At 37.1% G+C, this 27,518-nt stretch overlaps 1 protein-coding gene across 4 annotated transcripts in view; it reads left to right on the forward strand.

The window, feature by feature from the left end:
* The window catches only part of Pkc53e (Protein C kinase 53E), a 76,239-nt gene extending 50,365 nt beyond the window's left edge, over nt 1-25,874 (forward strand). For 2 of the 4 annotated variants that reach the window (XM_077420805.1, XM_077420807.1), the window contains 11 exons: nt 5,489-5,597; nt 13,064-13,192; nt 16,288-16,441; nt 16,998-17,226; nt 17,497-17,628; nt 17,723-17,896; nt 18,380-18,471; nt 18,914-19,115; nt 19,529-19,717; nt 20,388-20,528; nt 20,595-25,874. In XM_077420805.1, the coding sequence (XP_077276931.1) occupies nt 5,489-5,597; nt 13,064-13,192; nt 16,288-16,441; nt 16,998-17,226; nt 17,497-17,628; nt 17,723-17,896; nt 18,380-18,471; nt 18,914-19,115; nt 19,529-19,717; nt 20,388-20,528; nt 20,595-20,747 (1,704 nt within the window). In that variant the 3' untranslated portion in view covers nt 20,748-25,874. The remainder of the gene's footprint in view (nt 1-5,488; nt 5,598-13,063; nt 13,193-16,287; nt 16,442-16,997; nt 17,227-17,496; nt 17,629-17,722; nt 17,897-18,379; nt 18,472-18,913; nt 19,116-19,528; nt 19,718-20,387; nt 20,529-20,594) is intronic. The other 2 variants (XM_077420804.1, XM_077420806.1) reach the window with 1 other exon arrangement.
* The last annotated feature ends 1,644 nt before the right edge of the window (nt 25,875-27,518 follow it).

The following is a 27,518-nucleotide window of genomic DNA, read 5'->3' on the forward strand; positions in this document are numbered from 1 at the left end:
CCGACGTGGATTTTGCACTGATATTGTACATACTCTGTTAGGTGGCTTTTGTGCGCATTAACTGCGTCTCTCTCTGTCAGCAGGAACATGATTCACAGCTGCGTATGTGTGTGTGTGCGCGCGCGCGCGCGTGTGATGTGCCATGTGTGAATTATTACGTATTAACTTGCATAACAATTATGCGCTGTGAAAGGGATGTTACAGTGAATGGTACACTGTCTTGCGGCAAGAAAGGGCAAGGAGAGAGAAGGAGAGAGAACTCGCGCGCCAATGCAGTTACAAAATATAGTGAAATCCAGCGAGAAGGCAGGAAAAGGCGGCAAACGGGAAGAGCGAAGGGTACACCAAGGGAAGTGTGACCGAGTTTCTACAATAAAATGTCTCGCGTTTCTCACTTTCGTTCTCTTCTTGCCCTTTGGCAGGGAGTGCACCTTTTACCAAACCTTTTACGTATCCTCTTTTTGTTGCTGCCCTCGAATGTCGCGCGCGTATAAAATGACCCTTTGTCCTTAATACGTCCTAGTTCAATATTCGGCTTACACTTATTCGAGACGTATATGTATATATCCACATTTGCGCTCGGCTCGGAAAGTTAGCGCTTCAAAAGGATGCTTTTCGTCGATAATTGGATGAACTCGCCTTTGAGTTTTAATTAAGCCGGTACATTAGACGTTCTGGACAACGTGAAAGAAAAGGAAAAAAGAAAATCGTTTTGACAATTAGTCCGCGAGCCGATCCACATTGAGGGCGCATTTGATCATCGATGTCGAGCGCGAGTTATACATACATATATGTATTTTTCCTTCTATAAAATTTCCCCTCCCCCATCGAAGTTGTAAATAACACTTGTACAGCTATAACGTGGAAGAGAGAGATTATCCGACAAGGGACTGTCGGTTTGCCGACCAAGTTTGCATCTATAAATAATATTTGTTCAATCGTTGTGTGATTTGTTCATGATCTGTATAAATGTGTGCGTGTCTGTGTCTGCGCGCGTGACCGCGTACGTGTGTGCATGATGGTTGATATAAAACTCTACATGTGCCTAAGAAGGAAGATGGCTAGAAGCTAAATTTTGCGAGTAGTTTACGATTGTTTAAATATACTGAACCGATATAACGTTTGTGAAAAAAATTAGCAAAGTTATTTCAAAGAACACAGACAGTATTTTTATGCAAATAATTACCTAAACGCTATCAGAAATAATATTGAAAAGATTTTAAGGTTTTTTAAATGTATCTATAAAGCGTGCTTCTATTTGCTTTCCTTCCCCGTATTTTTCTTAGGCGCATGTAGATCGATGATCTTCTTATTATTCTGTGTCTTTTTCACTGTCACGAGTTTCCGCCGTTGCACCGTAACCGCACAAAAGTCGTGCACTTTTCCGCTGTATTTTCTTGGTGTGATTTTCGCTGTATATCTTCTCGATGTGATTCTTCAATGTATTTCCACAAGTTGTTGACGTCTCACTCTTCATTTATCTATTTTTTTTCCTATCTAACTCTCTTTGTACATTTGTCCTAAAACTGTTTCTCGTGTATTTCACAAATTGTTTATACGTTTATGCTCTTTGAAGCACCTTGTTTCTTTGACAATTCGCAATTTCCTTGATGTGTCTTAATTCGACCCAGTGAATTATCGATTTCTCCATATTATCCACGATTTATCAGCAGTTTAATTTCGGCCTCGTCGTTGTTCGTCGTCACGATCGCTCGTTCGCAACAGAAGTTTGCCACAACGATTTTTCAGGTCCGGTTATTCTCTCAAGAGAATTTCGCAAGACTGAAGCGATATTTTTCCTTTGCACTAAAAAATATAAGATGACAAATTGACATGGTAGAATCTTTCATAACTTTAACTTATAATTAATCAATTAATTCTTTGATCGAGAATCATTTTGCTTAACGACCCTTCTATACGTTCTATGAAAGAGATTTAAAAGCGATAAGATTTATCGACGAATTTAAAATGGAGGAGCCATATTATATTGTTCAATAAGTTTTCACTTCCATGTTGGAAGGTAGCTGTTTGTTATCACGCAATTTGCTAATCTGTCAATTGAATTTATGATCTTGAAATTAAGTGCACATATGTACTATGATTTAAAACGATAAAAGACGTACGTAATGTAAGATTGAACGTTCTCGATGTACGCGAATGAATAAATGAAGAGGATATCTCATATCGCTAGCTTTTCCCTTATAGATTATCACACGTGATTCGCTTTTATGCTCCTTTAGCACGTTTATCATTTCTTCGTCGTGTTGAGCAAAGCCGTCGCGTTCCGCTAATCTTTTCGCGGCGATCAGCGGCACGCGAGCCGCAATTTTGCACGCCGTCGATGCAAGCGATAAAAGGCAGCACGATTAATCTGGTCCTTAAGAAGCGTGAGCTTAAAGGGGCGTCTTTCGCGACAGTAATTATCCGATTAAGTACGTTTAGCATGAACGTGACGATTCGCGCATTTGCTCGCTCAATCGTTGATTTAACAATTTGCCGCATGAAAATGAGACGAAAGAGGAAATAGATGCAGAAAAAGGTGGATTGGCACAGTTCTAAGATATAGTATATGGGCATATCGCGTGCCTAATTTCTTCATTTCTGGCTTACCAGATTCCTTCGTTCTTAGCTTACATTCCGTTCGCATTGTCGCTCTTATTATCGTTGGCGAGAGAAAGATGAGGACAATGGTTTTCCTGTAAATTTTTCAAGCGTACCCACGTTTCATATTTTCGTGGTCGGGATTTTATAAATTGCTGAAAATGCTCTGTGAATGGATTCTTCATAATAATCATAATCATTTTTGTTGTGAGAATCTTAACATTGTTCCAATCAGCATTATGGATCAAGTTTTTGCATCAATTTTAAATAATTTTTACCGTAATAAGAAATTGATATTTAACACAAGTAAGTATTTTTATGTTTTTACGTAAATGATGCATCTTAAAGGAAGGGTAGAGTGACGTCTGTCGTGTTTTTATCAAACCCGCATAATAAATTACCTATAAATAAATATAAAAAATAAGTTTGTGTAAACATGAAAATATTTATGAACAAATGTAAAAGGATGTAATAAAAATAGAGTTCATTATCTTTGGCGTTGTACGTTGCACAGAATTCTATTTACCTTCTATTTGAAAAAAAAGACACTATTCGTGCAACTTTAAACGGAAGAGATCAAGTAAGGAGCGCAAAACTTCTTGAAGTTAGAAAACAGTTATGGTGTACGCTGCTCCCGCTTGTAATTTAATTTTGAGGTCTATAATTTTTTTAACGCTAGGAACGCGCTGTGTACTTTTACTTTGTTCAGTTGCATTTTCATCACACGCACTGATTTCATTGTTCATTGAGATATTTCATTTGAGAGCACACGGTTTTATCACGTGGCACGTGGCACGACAAAAATAATACGATCTATATAAATTCTGTGAAGCTCCTACGCGCTTCTCTCGCCGATGATTTAATTTCCCAACCAGATTATGATTAAGGGTGTCAAGCAAAGAGAGAGTGAAGTTCTGATGAAGATACCCCAGGTGTATTTAGGCAATATTCGCGTCGGATGGATTTGTAAGGCCGTGACAAAGGTTTAGTCTTTTACGGAAAATATGCCGGTAAAGGATTTTCTCGAAAGACGAGCTGACGCTCGGCACGTGAAAAGGAGGGGAAGGAGAAGGGCAAATGACTGGCGTGGAAATTAATTAAACGGTTGAGTCCACGGACCGAAAGAAAAGGTTGCAAAACGGAAGTGAGAGACCTGACGTTACGCAAAGGTTTTTTTATGCATCGCGAAAAAGAGAACACTGTTCTCCTCCAAAGAAGCCTCCGTTCAGATGCTATTGAATTACATTTTATGGATATTATTTCGAAGAATTTAATAGCTTGCGGGATTTTGTATCTTGGATAATAGATTTTTATCTGCGTTACTTCCACATCGTGAAAGGAGTTATGGGAAAATTTATTGCCTGACGTATCCTGAGATCAAAATATAATTATTTCCATTTATCTTTTGTGCGCGATAGAAAAGAAACAGCGAAATGTTATTTAACCATACAAATTTAATCATTTGTTGGTTATTCTCCGCATTAGATAAATATTTTTCGAGAATTGCAAAGAAAGACGCGTAAACAATTATTTTCGACGATTTTAAAACGTTAAAGGTTATTGGTATTACAATTTCATACTACGTTGCACGAGGATTTGTTTGGAATTTTTAATCGGATAGTTGAAATTTTGAATTGTGATTTCATTGTTGATAGGTATTGGTTTTACAGTTAACACTGCATTTTTCCACTGACGTCCTTTTGAGAGCTTTGAGTGAAAGCCTTTCCTGCACCGTGGTCCAAGAATAACGCCACTATTGACCATACAGGCTCGATAATAACTGGTGATAGTCTGCCCACGTCGGTGTCTCGTGAAATTGATTTTTATAGTCTTTTGTGCGAGGGAAAATATTCATAGTAACGACAAATTTCCAATTGACCGTCGTGCACGTCTCGAGCTGCGCGCAACCTTTCAGGACTCCACCAAGTAACGGTCTTGTAGGGACATTTCGTATGACAATGTGTGCGTTGTTTCGCTGTTTTAAATCTTCTCACGTATTCGATCGTGAAATTGCATTTTTCTTCGTGCAGTTGCACGTTTTTTCGCGTAGTTGAAAAAGCTCGTTGAAATTATTTGCATCCATGCAGTTTCATGCATTCAGTTTGAAAGATAAAATTATTTTGGATGTAGCATTCAAAACATTTGAAGAATGCGATGGTACAACATTCTGCAAGGTTGTACACGGTAACAATTACTTCGTTCATCAGGCATTCGTGCTGTTATAATTATTTCTTCAGAATTACAGATCAAGAGATCAGTTTTCTGACTCTACAATTTAACACACAACACAGGGATGATTTATTTTGTGCCACTATCTGTATTGCGCCAGGTTCCGTTTGAATTTACGACAAAGCGAAAGTTCGCCTTCGATTTGTCGAATTGCAAGCAATAAATTTATTCCGTGGCTGAACGAAAAACGTGCTTTGTGTGCCGATCGGGAACTTCGCGCATACAGAATGTCTAGATTTACAGTTGTAATATCTACACGCGTATCGATACTCACAACGAATCAGACTCTGGTGAAAAGAGTCCGGTTGCACCTGTATACGGCACACTCTCATCAACGATGTTCATCGTAATCGTGTGCGCCACCTTATCCTTAATGTTCATCATCACGTGGTCCACGTGCACGTATTCCCTCTTGTTGCTTCTGCCTCACCTCAGCTTTTGGGGAAAAGATCGCAAAAAACTAGTTTTAGGGTTTAAGAGGGGAAAGGGGAAATGGAGAATGGGCTTAATGTTTTTTTCCCCGGAGCTGGACGTTCCCCGTTTTTGGGGGTATCGATCGGCGCACCGCCACCGTCCGTCTCGCTTTCTCCGCCACGCTGCAGGAACAGACCGCAAATGAAGGACCGGGCTTCCCCGGGCCCCTATTTCTTGTTCCCAGGTGAGCCAAAAGCACAAATGGGAGGTTTTCACGTACCTGACGCCGACCTTCTGCGACCACTGCGGCTCGATGCTTCACGGTATCGCCCATCAGGGACTCAAGTGTTCAGGTAGTTAAAAAACTATAAGAAATCAAGCCGCGCGCGTCAACAACAACAAACCCATCAAACCGGTCAGATATCTCGCACATCAATCCCACTCTCCGCCCCACCATTACCATTAATTCCCGTCATAGTTTCACAGGAATTTGACCATCTGGGGTCGCTCGCATATCTGTCCCGGCAAGATGATCGATTTGACGGATTAGGCCAAAATTTCGGATATCGATTTTAGCCCCGGAATATTAAACAAAGGACGCCCGCGATTTTCGCGTCGACACAATAAATATGTGACAGATGCAATGAGATATATAAATTAATTTCATAATTTATGGGTATAAAGGTGATGAAGACGGGATGTTTGCATTATTGATAGTGTTACGCGATGGAGGAAACAATCGCGTCACGGTTTAACAGATGATAGATATTAGGGATATTCAAATAAGTTAAAGTTTAACAGTTTGACAGGTTATGTCGGGTTAAAGTCGAATAAAAAGTTAATTAATTAACTTTGGGCGCGCTACTCTTTAAGGTTATGCAAAATACATAAGTAACTCATTAACCTATCACATTAATCTTTGGGTTAAAAGTTTAAAAATTAATTTTTTACCCGACTTTAACCCGACATAACCTGTCAAACCGTTAAACTCTAACTTATTTGAATACCCCTATTGTTATTAAGGAGGGCAAAGCGAGAAATGTCGATAAAAAAGAGTATCGAAAATCCATCGACGGTGCGAAACGGGTAATTCGTTGTATGTACCGCTATTAATAGCTAACATATCGATATCGCGCTTCATCTCGTTGCGCGCGTTTCGCGCACTTATTCGGAGACCCAGTTACAGGCTTTTCAAATTACGAGGCCGCGCTGCCGCGCGCTGCTTGCGGGCGGTATATAGAAAAATACTCGACAACTAAGTCCCCTTTGTTGCTTTTATCTCGTGGTGCGTTAAACCGCTTTAAAGTAATCGCGGCTAATTTACCGCGAATTTAATATACGAAAAGAATAGAGATGCTCCTAGCTCCAAAGCACTAATAGAGTGTCGTTAGCATTAACTTTCACTCCAGAGGTTTAAAACTTTATTAAATTGCGCGACATTATTATCAGCGAGAATGTATAGAAATTTTTTTATTTGTAATGTGTAAATAAAATAAAACAATAATAATTATTATGTTATACCTTAAAATGGATTAAACTGTTTTTTATCTCATTTAGGCTGTATCATTTATATTTATTTATTCACACCAGTAAATGGTTCGAAATTAAATTAAGTTATTTTACGAGGCATTTTATTTGCTCGTTTTTTCGCTAAAATGTGATTTCTTGGAATAACAATTTTTCAAATCACACAATTCAGTATTTATCGCTATAACATGTTTTTTTTTAATTTTTTAATTGGCACAAACATTTATCAATATAGTTAAAAAAATGATCTATTATTATTTTAATTAAAAGTACGATAGAGATTTGAGAAAATGCGTCAAACGAATTGATCGAATGTTCTCGCCGGGATATCAGACGGAAATAGATGTTGGGTTGAATCCAGATGGGGCGATATCGACTTCAGAAGTAACACACACAAATGCTCCTTGAATTTTCTTCGTCGTTCGTGAAACCCCTGGGAGAAAGAAGCGTTGGAAATGCACGGATCGGATGACCCGAAATTTCGTATCTCCAGCACCTCGCGTCTGTACCAAGCAAGTTCGGGATCGTGTGTCCGAGGGCAGTTTGCTCAACGACATCTCGCTCCAACAGGCACTTTATTCAAACGGGTCCAAGCTCGATGCCGCGAGGCGTATAGTTTTGCATTTACGAACCGACTGGGGGAATCTAACGCGAAATTATGCAACGGATGTTACGTAAATTTTAAAAATTTGCAAAGAATTACAAGAGACATAATAAATTCTTTGAACGTGTATTTTCGACAAATTAAAAAATGTTTTTTTACTTTAATCAAATTGAATAATTCTGTTACAACTATTTTACTCGTTTTTCTAAATTTTGTACAAATTCTTTGTTTTATAAAAATATTCCGAACAGTTACGTAAGTAGGTATTTTTAATATATACAAAAGTATAACTTTTCTTTAGAAACCAGAGATTCCTCCCAGAGTAATCACGAATTAGTGCGATAGTGCCGCTCGCGTCGCTCTCTATTTTCGCGAGTTTCCCCTCGAGTTTCTCGTTTTCGCGGTTGCAACCGGTCTTTTGCGCGCCGCGCCATTACAACTGTCGAAAGTCGAATAAATTTCATGGAACGTGCATTATTTAGCTAGCGCCTCGAGGCTATAACGCACGTATCGTCCAGTCCAGCTTTTTAGCTAGAAAACGGCGATGTTTTTTTCGTCGCTTTTGTCACTTTTGGGGTCGCCAAACAAATTGCTCTAAAATTGCGATGCAGCGAGCTTTTATTTGGATATACATCGCGCGAATACACATGTCGCGGTGCAAGCATATTTATACGTGCAAACAACACGCCGTGATTGACGACAGTCTCTGATAAAACCGTAAGAATTTCCTGAATACATTTAACAATTAGAAGAGTCGGTTGAGCTTGATTCATCGGAGCAATCAATTTGATTATAGAAATTTGATTATGGAATATACGCGTGCGGAAACCCAACGAATATATGGTCAATCGTTTTCATCGCTAACTTTATTAACCGAAACCATTCAAGAGTCGATTAAGAAGACCAGAGACATTTATAATGTGATAGAAAATATATTGCCTTATTGGGAATGGCTAAACTGCGATACGCTATTTGGTGGCGAAAACAGAACTAAAAAGAGTAGGTCGCCGGCTGCCACATAAATAAATCGACTTAAAAACTCGTGGACCGACGTTTTCGTAAAACCATATAAACGAGGGGTAGACGTTTCCGGGGAGTACTACAGAATGTATAGTTTTTCGTTATCTATTTTCTGGAAACCGATTTTTTTAATTTTTTTACTCGTAAGAATTACAAGAATTAAAAAAATCGGTTTCCAGAAAATCGGTAACAAAAAATTACACACTCTATAACACTTTCTGGAAAATTCTACCCTTATTTTATATACTTTTGATAAAAATTCGGTCCAATAGTTTTTAAGTTAAAAACAGCCAAACATACACCACCCGTAAAAATTTTATATAATAGTATAGAATAGTAGGTCGCCGGCTGCCACATAAATAAATCGAATTGCGGCATGAAGGCGTCGAATTGGTAAAATTGCATATTTCACTTATGGGCAGTCTCATTTTAATTACTGAAATCTATATATATATAGGAAAATGTCCTGACTGACTGACTGACTCATCAACGCCCAGCCCAAACCCCTGAATCGAATTTTTATCAAAAGTATATGAAATAGGGGTAGAATTTTCTGGGGAGTGCCACTATGTGTATAGTTTTTTGTTACCGATTTTCTGGAAACCGATTTTTTTAATTTTTCCAATTTTTCAATTAAAAGAATTGGAAAAACCGGTTTCCAGAAAATTGGTAACAAAAAACTATACACATAGTGGCACTCCCCGGAAAATTTTACCCCTATTTCATATACTTTTGGTAAAAATTTGGTTCAGGGAATAAGCACATACGTCATATTGTAGAGTGACAAGTGACCTACTCTCTCCGGCCATTTTGCCTTGTGACGTCACGACCGCCAATCCCAATACATGTATATACTTTTTTATTAAAATTATATATCTTTCATGAAAAAGAAATTGTGTCTTTCAAATTCAGCAAAAGCGATGCATTATGATAATTATCTTTTTACTCAATTATCTATTTTTTACATTATTCCGTGCAAATATAGAAACATTAGAAATTTAAGAAATTAATTAGATTGCTTGTTCTTCTTTAGCTTTAACCTCTTCTTGAAACCTTTCAAAGCTCCGTGACTTTAATCTAAAATAGTTTGCAATTTTTGCTAAAGGTATAAAATAAAATAATTTTAATTTTAATTACATATAAGTATTAATATATCTGGAATATATATTGTATATAGCGAAAAAGAATGAACATTTAATATTTTTCGAGACGAGTTCACGACTTTTTTCTGTTAGAATTTGAAACGTAAGATATGACTTCGATAAATTCAATCTTTATACTGATACTCTAATTACAAATAAACATATAGAGATTATTTTTACGAGTTTTTATGGCATTGAAATTCGAGCTTTCTGGAATCGTATCGCTTTTAGCGCGTCACTCGGATGAGCAAGGAGACACGGTTTATTTAAATTCGAGATCATCCTGAAAAATACGGAACGCGCACGCGATCATATTATTTCACCGTATCTTTAAACGTCTGCAGAAGATCTCACTTTAAAAACCAGGGTCCTTCACTCGAGTGCGGTTCACTTTTTGCGCTTCGACATTCGCGCTACGGGTTTTATACGAGCTTTAGACCGCGTAATCATCCCTCTCGATCCACTCGGAAGAAGCATCTCCTCCCCCCCTCCCGCCCTCGCCGTCGAGAAGACCCACCACCTCTGCACGTTCGCTCGTACCCACTTGTACTCTCGCTATCTCACCGTCGCCCCTCGTCTTGCGAGAGCTCTGTGGAAAAGCTTCCGGACGACAAGATGCACGATTACACGCCGACTGACACAGAAAACGTGTACCGGGCGACGCTCACGTATTTCGCCGTGAATTTTATATTACGCGCCAAGGCGAGAGTGGCACGGAAACGGCATATACCGGGCGTCGCGGTGACGCGACGAGGATACGTGCCATTTGCGTGTGTTCTACGTTTTTTTACGGAAAGATAAGGGGAAATCGCATCCGCATCTCATCAGGAGTCCTCGCCCGTTTACGGACACTCTTAATCGCATGAAACATCTTCCGTACGATATTACTCAGCCGTAAGAAAATCCAATCGACTGCACCCCCCCCCCCCCCCAGCAAGACTCGAACGAGTACGTTACTTGAAATATACTTGAAATGTAATTCATACCTGTTCAACGGTAATAGAATATTAACGCGATGGCCGTATATGATGGTCTTATGTAGGTATATACCTTTACCTTGATGCATTTTTGATTGTGTTATCACACGCCTGTACTACACACTATATCGTATCGCCGCTCGGTCTCCTCCTCTCGTTCTCTCCGTCGCGCGTCGTATGGACGGGCGACCGCCTTGTGCCTCTATATCCCCGACGACAAAAAGCGCGAGCAGAAATGTATTTTAATATACCATTCTCCATTGTTCGCCTATTCACTCGTCGCTTATTCACACGGCGCATTCTAACCCCGCGCATCGTGTGTATCTCGCCGGGTGTTATTGTACACCCACCGATGCGCCGTCATACGCATCTCCATGCACCAGTGTATTACATATGTATATAGATTGTATATATTACGTCATTTAACGCACCACTCTCTTGGACGAGTAATTATTATTATAACTGTTAAAATGAAGTAATTACATAATTAATGTAGTAAGAATTGCGATTTCAGCGATTGTACATGCGACATATATGCGTGCATACAGCGAAATTATCAATGAATTGAATTAATGTTTGGTTACGAATTGTTCTTGAATCTCCTCCGACTTTAATTTCGGTTTCTTTAAAAAGACAGCTTCCTCGACGGCCTTGAAATCAATTCTTTGTAGAGAAATTTGCCAAAGAAGCCATTCCTTGATTGAATTTCGCAATTTTTTAATGAGTGCTAACTATCTTGGTAATTAAATCTTAAGTTAAGAGTTTTCGAGAAAGTAAAGTCTTTAAGTTTAAGTGAACAATGATGTTTGCCTATATTTAGCTGCGTATTAGTGGCTTACTTATTACAGAATTTGCGTTACTCAGTGTTTCACTTGTTTTCTTTAGCGTCTTAAATTTTTGCTATATTCCCCTTGTAGCTTTTTGAAACTTATTCCGCGAAATAATAGATACTTGAAAATAATCTAAAAGAAGGTGAAGAAAAAAATATCATGCAGTTTTTACATGTAAATAAAAATTTCTCCGTATGTACGTATTTTTGTGTTCTACGCACTGATGCACGCTGTATACAAATTCACATGTACATATGTATACACACATACACATACTCATATATACATGAACATGTTTGTCGTGTGCATGCATGTAAATTATATATATATATATATATATATATATATATATTTATATATATATATATATATATCCACGTTTTTATGTAGATTTACAGTGTCAACTTATCAGCGCGTGAATTCAAGTAATCGTGTATCCTTTCCTAGCAGACATGCGAAACTCTGATTGCATACTATATGTGTTGACCACTTGCCGTGATTATCATTCGTGTTACCCGCAGTTAGCTTTTCGTTGACATGTATCTGTACACAGCCACACATGTAACTATTTACCATACTTATATAGGACCTTTCATTACGTTCAGTACAGATCTCCGTGCGCCAAATAGCGAGAGATCTTGTAGAGTATTTTACATATGTACGCGTGGGAATGTAAACGCCAACGAGAAACGAGATCATATACTCATAGTTTACATAAAAGAACTTTTTTTCCTTCATAATGTACAGTCCCAAAATGATTTTACGTTTATTATCGAACAATTACGATTTACAATAAAATCAGATGAATGGGATCGGAGAGCGAGTCGCATCTTCATAAAAGCTCGTTTACCGATTTGCTGTATTTCAATGTTTGCGTCACGAGCTTTCTCCAAATCAGCGGGAAGCAGTTATACTTTTGTATCGTCGCCGTGCTTTTCCTCTGGGCCTTTTAAATTCGATTCACTCTGCTATTCCATTCATCCGTTTCACATTGGTTCCCACTGAATGCGTGTAGATGCTATTCTCATTAACATGAGAAAGAGCGAACGTCTTTCCCGTATTTTGGAATATAAATCGTCTCGATGTTCTAATAAGTATAGCGAATTATTTTGAAAGCGGTTTTAACTGAGATAATGTTATAACGCTAACGCTGTAGTCACAATGCAACGTTATATAACCGTGCAATGTTATAAATCGATATTTTAAACAAGAGAAACATGTAAATATCTGAGTTTTTTTTATCGTTGTATTTTTATTGCGACGAATGAACACAAAGATCATTTTTCTGTAGTAAAAATTATAGTACCTTTTTGTCTTATATGTATCTAGACGTGGCTTATATAACTGAAGAATTCAATTTTAAAGATTTGTAACGATATATCTGAATCATCTCTTTAAAACGTGATACACCGCTTTCGAAGTAAATAACTCATTTATCTCTCTGAATCTCCATGAATCTCCCACGCGTACGTATGCGTAACCGCAGCTGCGCTCGAAGATTTTAAGCTTTGAAATATCAGAAGTAACGTAGCCGATTTAAGAATACTTAAAAGTGGCGGACGAGCAGTCTCGCATAATTCGAGCGCCAGCTGCGAATTTCGTTGGTCGGCTGGAAAATTAATGACACAACGAATCGATCTTCCCGCGGCAACATTGAAAGAAACACAGAGATTATTGATGGTCGACAATGATATAATCGATGATAATCTGATGATGTAGCATGCGACATGAACGTGCACAAGAGGTGCGAGGAGAGCGTGCCGAATCTATGCGGATGCGATCACACCGAAAGACGTGGTCGTATACACCTGCACATCTCATGTGCCGGTAGCAAGCTATCCATAGAAGGTAGGTTTAACATTCTTATATATACTTGCGCTTCTGTGCTCTTATCGCTTTCAATTTTTCTGTCTTAGAATTTATGCCGGCCTGTCTCTTTTTTTCTCTTTTGCGTTTTTCAAAATTATAGAATTGTTTCAGTGTCACAAGTTAATCGATAATACTATATTTCATACAATTAAGTTTGTATGCATATAGTTTGTATTATTTTTATATAATAACTTTTATGTCTGCAGTTATTGTTAATGAACGAACTCTCGTTTTTCGCTATCCGAGATTTTATTAGTAGGTATATCGTAAGGCAGTTATGTCACACCCATTATTATATAATGTTGCGAAGTACAGAATTGATAACAAAGATTAATTTTGTATAATCATCAATTTATGGCTGCATTTCATGGTGATGTGAGCCATTATTTTCAGTGATATAAAATATGTTTTCTCCGTCTTGTGACACAAGAAGGTTTAGAAAAGCATTTAATACAGAACGTAATTACTTTCTTTTAATATTTTTCTATAAGTCAAAAAAGAGGAAACTCTATAAAACACTATGTTGAACATTATACAATTTTGTTAATTGCAATATTATAAATGAGGGATTAATCAAATTAAAAAACTGATGTATACAGAATTTTATTTTTGCTAATTTATTCAGTACCATATTCAATAATTCAAAAAAAATATTTAATTTTCTTGCAATTTCGACGCAGGTAAAATAATGTTGAAAACCATGTTCCATTCGTTTAACATTTGAATATGAAAGGTGGACTTTTAATTTAATTAATGAACGCATCTGTATTTAATTACGCCGCAAAAAAAAGATTCCCGGTTTAAATCACAATATAGTGAGTGCTAAGACGCGTCACACATATTGAATCTTCATAATGTGTTTGCGGAGGTCGTTTTTACGATGAGAGATGAGATCATTCCGCGGTCAAGAAAGCACACACACACACACACACACACACACACACACACATCCTTGTCTTCTTCTTTAATGAAAACCTATCATAAATAAATAAATTAGGTATGCTTAAATCATCGATTGCGACAAACGAATAATCCGAAACGAATTTCTGATCATTTGAGATAAAGATAGATGATGTAAAAGGGAAGGCGATCGTTAAAGGCGCGATAATAATAGCTTTCGTTATTAGTGGCTCTTTACTAGCTGGGCTTCTTATGAATATTCTTGCTCATTAAAATTAATTAGAGAGCGCCTCCCTTTTTGAATGCCCGATTTAATGAAACCGTATACAATGTCACTGTCGACGAGGATGATCATTTCGTCCTAAATAAGGATGTAGGTTGTAACAACGGCGTCGGAGTTGTTATTGGTCGTTATCTATGATCGCCCGCGATATATCGAGCCTTGTAAGGGCCAGGTGAATGCAGGCGTTATTATCGTAAGGACGTAATAGCCCTGAATACCCCGTTACAACCTGAGAGCGTAATTACCCGCAGCCGCGGCACTAACGCGCCGATATCCATCGTCATCCTCCTAAGTTCGCCATAGTTAGAGTGCATTTGCATTAAATTTTCCATGGCTCTTGTCAAATCGGTTCACCAAGGGTGATACTATTACGAGATATTCCTGGCGGAACTTAACTGCACCACAAATATCTGGTTTCGGAGGTCGCGAGCGCCTGAATCATAACGATGTTATACTTAACATCTTCGTTAATAATTTTTTGCTCTATGCATATTTTAACTGGTATTCAAGTTACAAAGAAACTTGACAACTAATTAACAAGCGGTCGTTAAAAATAAGTGGTAGTGTGTAACATCTTGTCTCTCAAAGTTGTGTCACAATATAATGACTAAAAAAAAAAGGAACAAAAGAAGAGCAAATACATATTTTAGCTGTATTTACATGGATACACACATTCAACGTAGGTACACGCGTGTACGCATCATATTTTACAAAAAAATTAAACATTCCGCGATAAATTATTCGTGCAGTTGCTTTACATTTTACATTACATACATTTTATATTAAATAAAAGCTGTATGGTATGAATAACAATTGCAAGTGTAATTTATTAGTGAAATCGTATAACGTTTATAAACATTTATTACTCAATTTTATTAAATTAACGTAAAATATTTTTTGATGCAATTATTTGCAAAATTATTTTACTTTGCTAGCAATATAAATTGTGAAAAAATATAAACATTATATACGATAAATATAAATTCAAGTAAAGTTTTATTTAAGCTAACTTTTATCATAAGCTTCGCGGATCAACGTAAAATTTTCCTGGAGTGATCATCGAACGTGGTGTTAGCGTTTACGGATTACGCAATACCCTGCAATAAACTTGTGAAATACCATGGCACCCGCGCAATATCATCTTGTCGCGTATCGCAGCATCTAAGTGACTCGATAAGCATCGCCGAAGAAGCGGTACGTCGGCTGCCTCGAAGCTCTTATCACCTGTCGATTATCTCGAAAATTAGGTTTCTTCGAACTCATTCGCGGCGAGCCCGATTGGGTTACCAGGATATTACCGTCATGTTCTCGAGGTTTAATTAAAATTATAGCGGTAAAATGGATTAGAGGTTTCTTCGTGCAAAACAAAACGTGATTTACTCCTCTTAATTACATTCTTCTTAGCTACGTTTCACCTCCAGCCAGTAGGTTATTAATTACTTTATTATGAAACGTCGGTCATATCTGACGTAAAATATATAAAATGGAAATTATATTAATGATTTTCGGGCAGTTTATAAGAAAGATTGATGGGATTCGTTCAAGAAAAGAAGCTTAATAAAAAGTGAAGAGAGCCTTATTTAAGCATGCGTTCAATTTTAAATAGTTTAAGAACATTATGTTATGAATTAATTTTAAAAATGCATAAATATTACGATTAATAATGAAAAAAATAATAAATTAAATATGTTTCAAAGCTTATACAATTGATATGTGATAATTCTCGGTGTATCTTGCAGTTTGTTTGCGAGAATTTTTTTAGCAATCGATACTTTCAAAGTACTCTGAACGTGAAACTCGTTTTCCGGATAAGTGCATGCTCCGCAGCTATCTCGCGTCTTCCTGTTCGCGAATTCTTTCCGAAAAAAAACCTCGATTTGTTCATTCGCAGTGCGAGAGGGACGAAATCTCATTCCCATGGATCCGAATGGGCTATCGGATCCTTATGTTAAGCTGAAGCTAATCCCGGATTCGGACAACGTGAAGAAGAAAACAAAGACAATCAAGTCGAACTTAAATCCAGAATGGAACGAGACAATCATTTTGTAAGTCGCTTCGTTCGTACACTAATCGAGCACCAAATTTGCAACGGACAATTAGTTTTCTTTATTCGAGAATTAAAATATTCCTCTAACGATGAAGTTTCGAGATGTTTCTTTCCAGCTAAGCTTGACGAGCTGGAACATTACGTAACTTAAAATGCTAGATATGTTTTTAATTTATTTATCGAATTAAAATCATGTGTGTGTGTGAAATAAAATAAACCTTATAGATTCGATTTTGACAAAATATTTTCTAAATTACAAAATATATTAACTAAAAAATTATAGTAAATATTTGTAGTGCGTAATATGTCTTAAATCTTACCAAGTTATTCTATTTTATCGACGTTGATGAATCACACAATAGATTAGTATAGTTCTTCAAATATAACTCATAAATAATTATACATATATGTCAAGCTTTCTACTTTATGACAAATTACAAGATCATCGAAGTATAGGAAAGTCACATCTTAAGATTTAGTTAGGGGAGATTGCAAGGATTACTAACCTCCGTAAGATAAAAGCAGCGCTTAAGCAATCTGGCTTTTACCATTAGCGACCTCAAACCCGAGGATAAAGACAGGCGGCTGTTGATCGAGGTATGGGACTGGGATCGAACATCCAGAAACGATTTTATGGGATCCCTATCCTTTGGCATATCGGAGCTTATTAAAGCGCCTGCAAGTGGGTGGTTCAAGCTCCTCACTCAAGAGGAAGGAGAGTTCTACAATGTACCTGTTCCTGAAGAAGGCGTCGACCTCGCCGAGCTCAAAACCAAAATGCGGGTATTTACTTACTGGGCAATTTAGCGACTCGTGATTTATTTTTAAAATACAAAATAAGTTAAAGCTAAGTTAAAATAAAAAGTTATTTTGAAATAATTATAGTTTAAAATGGCTGATGATATAGCTTTTCGATAAAGATAACGAGGTGATTTTACATAATATTTAAAATGATATTAAAAATTCATCTGAAATGTTACTTTTTATTTTGTATTTTAAATAACGATTGTCCACAGTCCCGACATGATTTATACTTTCGTTGACTGTATTCAGAAAACTTCGGTGACGAAAAAGACACACACGACCCAGGACAAGGATGTGCCGCACAACATGGGCAAGAGCGATCTGATACGAGCTAGCGACTTCAATTTCTTAATGGTACTTGGCAAAGGCAGCTTTGGCAAGGTAAGTTTTAACAATCTTGAGAAACGGCTACTTTACCTCGCGATCGGCCTCTCTCAATCGCATCTCTCAATGGAATCAATTAATTCAATTCAAGGTCTTGCTGGCTGAAAGAAAAGGCACGGATGAACTGTACGCCATCAAAATCTTAAAGAAGGACATCATTATCCAGGACGACGATGTGGAATGCACGATGGTTGAGAAACGTGTACTCGCGCTTTCGAACAAGCCGCCCTTCCTGGTGCAATTGCATTCTTGTTTTCAAACGATGGTACATACAATACTTTCTTTGCTCGTTCGAATTACGCATACATTCTTTATTTACGATTATGATTGAATACGGCTTTGAGAGAATTACACATTTAATTAAATAATTACAAATTGTACGACTGTGTTTATTTCTATTTATACCTGAAATCTTTGTATAGTGCAATTTTTAAAAGAGATATTAAATACCTTGAATATATTTAGCTTAAAAAATTACGAGAATTCTACTATAAACCATAATCCATTTTAAATTGCTAAAAAAAATAAAACTTTCATTTATTTATCTTTTCAAAGTTTGATTCAAACGTTATCAAAATGAATTAATCCGCTCTGGTTAAGTTTCCTATTAAAATTTCCGCAATGAGGAGCGTCGAGCAAAGAGTATACAAGCTCTCTCGTATACGAACGATGCGAAACGCAATGAAAGATTAACCGAGACACTTGCTTACACGGCTTACAAAGATCCGCTTTCTGCTTTCCGCTTCAGGATCGCCTGTACTTCGTGATGGAATACGTGAACGGCGGCGATCTGATGTACCAAATACAGCAGTGTGGCAAATTTAAAGAGCCGGTGGCAGTGTGAGTATTTTAGTGTTCATGAACGTGCTCTGCTTTAACTTGCGGATCGATATCCTTAACTCTATATTAAAGCGCCGTGAGAGGAGACGACGACGACGGGATGGGAACGCAGTGGACGGGAACTCTCGAGCGATTCACGTTGTCGAACTTTCTCAACACGTTCCGAATACGAAATGAAAACCGATTGTACCCGGGAGATGTGTCTCGTCGACGGCGGACGTACGCGCCGCCGCCTGGCTTCGCTTTTTCGTTATCGCCATCGTCGTCGTGACCTTAATTTTTACTCGTTAACCGTGTCCGTAATGCCGCCGGTTTCATTATTTTATTCCGCATTCACGGCGTTCCGCGCAGTTTTCAACGTAAATCTCATTCTTGGAATCGATCTCGACGACGAGTATACGTTGGCCTTGTGCTTCACGCGTCGCTCGCTCCTCGTTTACAGATTCTACTCGTCTGAAATAGCAATCGGCTTGTTCTTCCTGCATTTGCGCGGCATCGTCTACCGCGATCTCAAGCTGGACAATGTCTTGCTGGACCAGGACGGTCACATAAAAATCGCGGACTTCGGCATGTGCAAGGAGGGCATTACTGGCGACAAGACTACCAAAACCTTCTGCGGCACGCCCGATTACATCGCGCCCGAGGTAAATGTTTAAACAAAACTTGTATGACCAAGATGTTGCAGAATATTGACGTGTGAGTGATGGAATGTACTGCCATTCTTTATGAAATTTTAAATTGATCTTTCCTTGACAGAAATGTACGGGAAAATTATATTTTCTCACAACTGTTCTAATATCAACATTCTGTATCCCGCTAATTAAGCTTCAAATTAAAGTTTTTTGCGGAGATACAATCAACTTTAAATTGAACGATAGATGAAGTTTAATTTGCGAGGAGCAATTTATTTTTGAAAAATGCATGTTATATTAACACGAAATTTGGGCTGCGAAAGGTCGATTTAAATATCGCAAGAAATGCGTTGTATATTTTTGGATATCCAATAAGCGGAACTTCGGTGTTGTTTTACTTGTCGGAGTTTCTCATTTCTGCGCAGATCATCCTATATCAACCTTACGGGAAATCCGTGGACTGGTGGGCTTACGGTGTTTTACTCTACGAGATGTTAGTGGGTCAGCCACCGTTCGACGGCGAAGATGAGGATGAACTTTTTTCCGCGATCACGGACCACAATGTCAGTTACCCAAAGAGTCTGTCTAAAGAAGCCAAAGAAGTTTGTAAAGCGGTATGCGTGTTTTCTATATGCCTGTATTATCTCTAGAACTTTCTGGAATTTAAATGAGTTTAGACGCTTATGCGGAGTCTCAAGAGATTTATTTAAATACATTATAAAGGACTTTATAAGAAAAAGTTCAGGATTTTCTTTCAGTAGAAATGTCCGGAAAAATCGGCGCAATTTCTTGAATTTTAATGTTGAATAATTAAGTGACAGTTTCTGTTAAGATTATAATGTAAACTCTATAGATTTGTAAATACACTGCAAATCCAAGTGTTATTTTTACACGCATAAAAATGACACACTATACTATTGATTGCGCACTAATTACCGCGCGTGGCTCCAATTGCCTCTTTCACCTCCCTTTTATTTGACACACCTGACTGAAGTTCTTTTTACATGTTTTTTTCATGTGTGTTAATTTATGTGTTATTATCATTTACACGTTTAATCGTATCAAATTAAAAGTTAATACGTTCAATCATGTTAAATAATGTGATTTAAAACGGCAAGAAATGTGTAAGAAGAGCTTCAGCTAAAGGATTTGCAGTGTAGTCCTAAAAACTAATAATAAAAATGTTTAACAAAAGTGTAGCCTATTCGAATGTGCGAATATGTGTATAATACGTCCAGCTGATTAGAAATTTTTAGCTTACACACAAAAATTCGTTTGTCGCAGTTTCTCACGAAGAATCCGAGCAAGAGACTGGGATGCGGAATGCGCGGCGAGGACGATGTGCGAAGCCACGCATTTTTCCGGCGCATCGATTGGGAGAAGATAGAGAATCGCGAGGTGCAGCCACCTTTTAAGCCAAAAATTGTAAGTATTTTCGTTGCAGATATTTTTGAAAAAAATGTCTAAAACGACTTATTCTTGTTTGTGCAGCAACATCGTAAGGATGTGAGTAATTTCGACAAGCAATTCACCTCGGAGAAGACAGATCTGACCCCCACGGATAAGCTGTTCATGATGAATTTGGACCAGACGGAATTTATGGGTTTCTCGTATCTCAATCCGGAGTTCGTGCAACATGTTTAAGCGAATATTTATTTTTTCTTAGACTTGTACCCATTCTTCACTTCATTCCTCGTCATTCATCTTCCTTGTTATCACTCAGGGCTCTCTCTCTCTTTTTCTCTCTTTCATCCTTTCTCTTTCGCTCTCTATCAATTTCTTTCTCTCTCTTTCTTTCGCTCTATCTCCTTATCTTGGAATCTTGCTATATTCTCATGACAGAAACGAGCGAGAACCTGGGACGCTATCATTTTTGGATCTCACTAGGATTTTACGCGAGATTCTTCGGTGTATTTCTAAGGTTGCTGATCGTATGTTGCATTATTTGCGCTGTAAAGGATATAAAAAAGAAAAAGAAACGCGGTATAGATGCTAATTTATCGAATGAATCTGAAAAGCTATCACAAGGAAAAGACGAAGCCGACGAACGGAGAAATGCGCGATGGGGAAGAAATACGGTCCCCGCAAAAATAAAATAAAAAGAAGAGTGATACGACTGGCAAGAGAGAAATTTCAAAATCGATGTCTTCGTTTTTTGCGTATATTATTATGCATTTACTTCAGTAGTCTCTCTAATACTGTCGCCTTCCAGAGTATATATAATATATATATATTGGACGAATGGATGAATATGTGATTATATATATATACATAATATATATACAAAAGTCATTTATGGTATATATTACATATAAATATATATATTATATATAAATAATATATATTATACATTATATAAATTTCTATCGATATTTCGTTAATGTTGCACTTCTCGTCGGTTTAATCTTCTTAAGTAGCGGATCTTTAGAGCTGGGTCCTTAGATAGATTCTCCGGACTCACGACGGGTAAAGAATTTATTAGTGCTACGTCGAGGTCAACTCTCATATTGACACACACACACAAACACAAACACATACACAAATGTAAACGTATAAAAATACATTCACACATATACACACGTATACTCACGTACACACAAGCCACGTACGGCTCTCTTTTTCCTTTCTCCCTTATTCATTGCTGAAGCACGAGTCTGAAGTCTTTTCTAGTTTTTTCTCTCCGTTCTTCGATGGGATCGCGGATGCTATTACAGGTATCATGCTCGATAAACTCGTATATATATACATTGTGTCAGTAAGTAATGACGGAACGTTTTTCGATGCGAACCGAGGGTGCGCTGAGTCGATCGTGGCCCAATGCCGATAATAAGCGAAGCGATCGCCGCGTCGAATAATACAGAAACGGAATCGTATAATACAATAGTTTCACGTTTATGCGGGGAGGATCGACAATATATGAGCACCAGCATAACCGCTGGCGTGTAAAAGTTTTATGCACTCCTCGCTGATGTAATGCGCCATGCGATGTTATTCGACATAATAACGTTTTACGCGAGATGAGATAACGTTAGGAATGCTATGCGATTAACTCGTAACTCTCTACAATTACATAAAGTTTCTTGAAGCCGCATGCTTGGACGGATTTTATCGTTTTACGTGACGTAAATTATTATTATTCTGAAATCCTTTTTCTCGAGGCGAATTTTTAATACGTAGAAGAAAACGTTTGTGCGCCAATGATTAATTTTGCATTGTCTGACAATCGAAAGGATCAAGGACAGCGCCTTGATCCACTTAGCGCTTTCCTCGCGCATCTTTGTAATTTACTCGGATACGCCTTCTCTCATTGAGACCTCCCGGTTCATCTCGTCGAGCAGAGCACGATCATCGGGGAGGGAGCTTAGCGAGACTTACAATTAGTACAAGTGAGTAATGTAAAAACAGAAGATATTCATGCATTGTTTTTCTCCTCGATCCTGTATTCCTTTTTGTTTCGACGATCGTGGCGAGCAAAGCGACGATCAATAGCATGATTAATAATCATTATCGATTAATGCGCGAATCGATTAATCATAATTAACGTAGACGTAGTCGACGAGCTCGAACGAGCTTTCTCTTCGTTTTATACACCCGATATTGGCAACTCGACGAGCGACTCTTTCGATTTATTCGTACGACGCAGTTGCAATTGATGCGACTACGACGAATTACAAGAGTGCCAAGGCGAAAGAATGACAAAATTTTTCTGCACTTCGCGCGAGGATCTTTAGCGATGAAATGTGTGTGTGTGTGTGCGTGCGTGCGTGCGTGCGTGCGTGCGTGCGTGCGTGCGTGCGTGCGTGCGTGCGTGCGTGCGTGCGTGCGTGCGTGCGTGCGTGCGTGCGTGCGTGCGTGCGTGCGTGCGTGCGTGCGTGTGTGTGTGATCGTATGTTCTTTAATCTCTATAATAAGTTCTCACAACGCGTATCGTCGATCGCAAAAAAAGACAGTCGCAATTGCTCGTTGAGTTACGTGATATATGTACGTATAAAAATAAATATTCAAGGACGAGCTCGTATCCTCTTCCTCGTCCCATTGTTCGTCTCCTTACGTAAACAATGAATTTCCCAGATCATCTCGATTGAACTTCATAATTTAATTCCGACGGGACTTACCCGTCACGCAATATTCTTAATGAAGAGTAATCGCGTTTGCCGATTAATAAAATTCTTTTTCCCGTACTTTAAATTGAAAAACATATCGTAATTTGTTGCGGTAAGGATACGCTTTTGTGGGCGCCGTTAAAGCCGCCGCCGTCGCAGAGTAAGCGGATACGAGTTCGCGTTCTTCTTTACAACTTGAGACTATCGGTTATTATTGAGCATGTTGCAAGATAATAAAAGATTTAATGTAGTTTTCTGCCCCTTTTTTTCTACGGGCGACTCTTGTTCTTCGATCGGGCGACTTCGCGCAGTCTCGCCGCGAAAATTATGTTCTCATCCTTTGCGTCGCGCTGTCCGACGGATAATTTCGAGACAAATTTTTGCCAGTTGAAACCGAAACTTCATCGTTCTTTCATAGTATGTAATTATACGTTGTTAATTATAATTTGCATTGTTACATTATATACAATTATATTACTGTAAGTCAATGTGGTAGTTGACATACTAGCTCTCTGCACATCCTGCGTTCGCCGCATTCGTTCACGTCCTCGGATGTTACGATAATGCAATTCTTCGCTTACCCACACGATATTATAACAACTTTGAAAAACGTAATAATAAAAAAGTTCTGCATCCGTCAAGGTGAGAAATATACCAATTCCATGCCCACAGTCACCCGATATCGTTTTTTTTTGCGACAGGTATAACGATATTAAATTCAGTTGTTTTGCTAAAATGCACACCTGAAATATTCCTGCACGGGGCTGCGCGATCTGTGCCCGAAATCTATTTTTGTACTAAAAAAAAAAAAGAAATTGACATTCGTGAGAAGGAGGCTGTTGCTTCTTTCCCCTTTCTACGTGCGTCTGTGTGTCTATAATGGATCCGAATCTCTCATTGCCACAGTTATGGCACCTTCTTGTAGAGTTTTTTAGTCTGGTCCACACACACACACAGACATTGTAAGAAGGCACCGATAAGGTCGATAAGAATAGCTGATAAGTCGCAGTCGCTGATGCATATATATCTACGAGAGAGAAAGAGAAAGAGAGAATGATAGTGTGTTATTAGGCCGTAAATTCGAATAAGTATGATTTTGCAAGAAGGATTTTTTTATCAATTAGTTTGGTACGGAGAATATTTTTATTTCAATAATAATAAATTTATAAAAAGATGGCGATACGAGTCTGTGTTTCAAGTCCGACAAATAATCGGCGCGCAGTTTATTAAGTTGGAATATATGTATATACGTATATACATTGTAATTCGTTACTTCTGTAACTATTAATTCTCTAGTTGCGCACCACGTACCGCGCTTGACTCGTATCGCCGTATTTTAATTAATTTGTTAATAAATTTATATCCAATTGGCAAAAATATTGTCATTTAATAAGATCTGAAAAAATGGATTATCTCTTATTAATATTTAATTCAAAATAGAGTATTATTTGAGAAATAATTTTTGTACACATTTATAGAATTAAACTAGAACGAGTACTATATATATTTTTATCTTTATTTTATCGTCAGAAATGCAATTTTTCTTTCATAATCAAATGCGAATCCATTATAAGATATGCACGCAATCCATATTTCTTTATTTTTATGTAAACATGAACAATTTCTTATATTCAAATTTGATTATAGAAAAGATAATGCGTTCGTATTTATTCTCGTTTCTGTATAATCAATCAAACAATGATTAGTTTGACGATGAAATCTTCAATGAGAAAGTGACAGTAATTTTGTAATAATTGTGCTGTGACTTTTTTTTCTTAATAGAGATGTGATACGATTAGTCTTCGTGTCTCTATATTGTTGAGATCTCTGTCTATCTCTTTCCCTTCTTTTCATTCACTTTTCCTTCGAACCGTTATTTTTTCTGTCTCTCTTTCTTGATCTCTCATTCTAAGTGTTATCCTTTTTGATCTTACAGCAGGTAAGGAATAGAGTACGTTTTTATTAATATGAGATTTCGAAGGAATCGATGCAGCGAATACGCGCGTTTGTCCGTCGCGATTTTGAATGGGAAAATCCGGAAAAATCTCGTCGAATTATTTTATAAATGAGAAAATTCGTTAACAGCGGAAAAAATCAGAAATTAAATGTAGATCTCTAATATCAACGTTATTTACTTGTTGCACATTAATAATTTTGTTGTGCATGATGAAATAATGAATTGTTTTACCTACGAAAAAAAATGATATTTGTTGAAAGCAAAATATTTCTCTTTCAGAATTATGTATACTGCAACGAGATACACGTAACGCATTTGCGGTAATAAAAAAAAATTATTATTTATAAAATTCAAGTTATTTTAATACAAAAATGTATTTGCGGCTAAAATCGCGATTACACTTTGTTATAATACAATTACGCTTTGTTATAATACAATATAAGAATTTATTTCGTTAGCTAATGTCTCGTCTCCTTGTAATTTATATATTTACTTTTTCCGTAGAGATTCGAAGAAGCTCTTAAAAAACATATCCATGTAATTAACTAATACATATTATAATTTAATTAATGAAGCTGCAGATGCGTGCGTACTACGCGCGTAATCGCAGAATGTAATCGAGCAGTTGACTAGCGCATTACACTTAGCACTTAAGTTAAAGAGAGAGAGATAGCAAATAATAAAGAGAAAAAAGGAACAAAAAAATATATATATAAGAAAAAAGGTAGAAAGTAGTCAGAGATATAGAATGTATACAAGGATAATTCCGATCGCGCGTAGCACTCTCTATTTCATTCTACCATACTGTAATAAAATCTATCGTTCTCTTGATTACACCCATATACATATAATATACGTATTTACACATATATGCATATTTTTAAGATGTTTCGTGCATTTATAATGTCGTAATAAAAGTTCCGAATCCCTCGTGTCACGAGGTTTGTTAGAGTCCCTGCGTTGAAAGTATAATTTCAGATATTACTTAACGTTTGAATTTTTTCTCAATTTTTTTTATATCTTCTGGTAAAACTCGTCCTACTCTTTTCCTTAATATGATTTATTCGAAAAGAATTATTTCGTACATTTTATTGTAACTAATCCGAAATCTAATATCGACATGCAACATAAAATCTCTCTGGTCTAAAAAAAAAGTGAGACCACAATTTGTAATAATATACCAACTTCGGAAAGTCTCAAATCAAACGTGTTGACTGTCAAAGAAAAATGTCTCTTTAAATAAATGAATATATATCCACAAATTTGTTATTTCTCTCCTTTTGATTTACATGTTATTTCGATGTGTGGTGTAATTTTTGTATGATTAAAAACTGATTTAGGCCTTTCTGTCATTAATTCGTGATATAATTTACACTTGCTGTATAAATTTATATATTGACTTAATAGCTGTTGAAAAAGACATCTTATTTTAAATTTTGGTTTACATTTTTTGTCATTTGTCTTATGTTAAAATAGTAAATAATTTGATTAAAATTATATGCAGTTCTGCTTATAACAATGTCAAATTTTTATTAGTTCTTATTTCTTTAATATCTATTTATTAAAATTTACAGCAGTTGCTTGGAGAAATTTCTTTAATAGTTAAGGTAGAAAGCGTAGAAAGTTAAAAAATCGTTATTTTTTTATTGTAAAAAATAATATGTACTTTTAAGATTTTTTACCGCGAGGTTCATGTCGAAGAATTAACGATGTTATGATTATTTTTATTAGAATGCCTGGCACACTGTGCGACAATGTAACCGACTTATTGTCAGTCTTTATTTTTAATGCCTTGGGCAGAAAATTAACAGATCGAGTCTTCTATTTCTGTTAGTTAGTTCTCTTACGAAAATAACAATTTTATTGCAATAAATATAATAAATTGTATACAAATATACAAATATTGCTGTGTCAAATAGTGCTACAAAAATTCAAATGTTTAATTTTCTATTCGACTAAAATATTTGAAATTTGAACATGAAGGTTTGGTTTAGCGTTTATCGATGGATTAGATCTGGAGCTAGCTTGAGAGCAAAGGGGTTCTTTTGGCCCGGAGTCGGGGTTTATATTTTATATTCCTTCGAAACGCACGCGCGCGATAAAATTCAGTGAGGGTTGCCAACCCTAGGTGATATCAGAACTAGGAATGGGCAATACAATATCGATATTTCAAATATCGATACTTTCGAGCTTTAGTATCGATAGTATCGGAACGGCGCGAAACTACGGTTCCCGGCGCCGCGCTCGCGTTCGGTAGAGATCGACCCAATTCGGTGGCGTTCGCCGCTCCGAGCCGGTATCAGCGGCTCGCTCTCTATCGTAAATAAATTGGAATAGATTAAAATAAATGTGGGC

This window comes from Temnothorax americanus, unplaced genomic scaffold, assembly GCF_048541705.1.
Source record: "Temnothorax americanus isolate GAGA-0224 unplaced genomic scaffold, ASM4854170v1 Scaffold60, whole genome shotgun sequence".
NCBI classification, from domain to species: domain Eukaryota; kingdom Metazoa; phylum Arthropoda; class Insecta; order Hymenoptera; family Formicidae; genus Temnothorax; species Temnothorax americanus.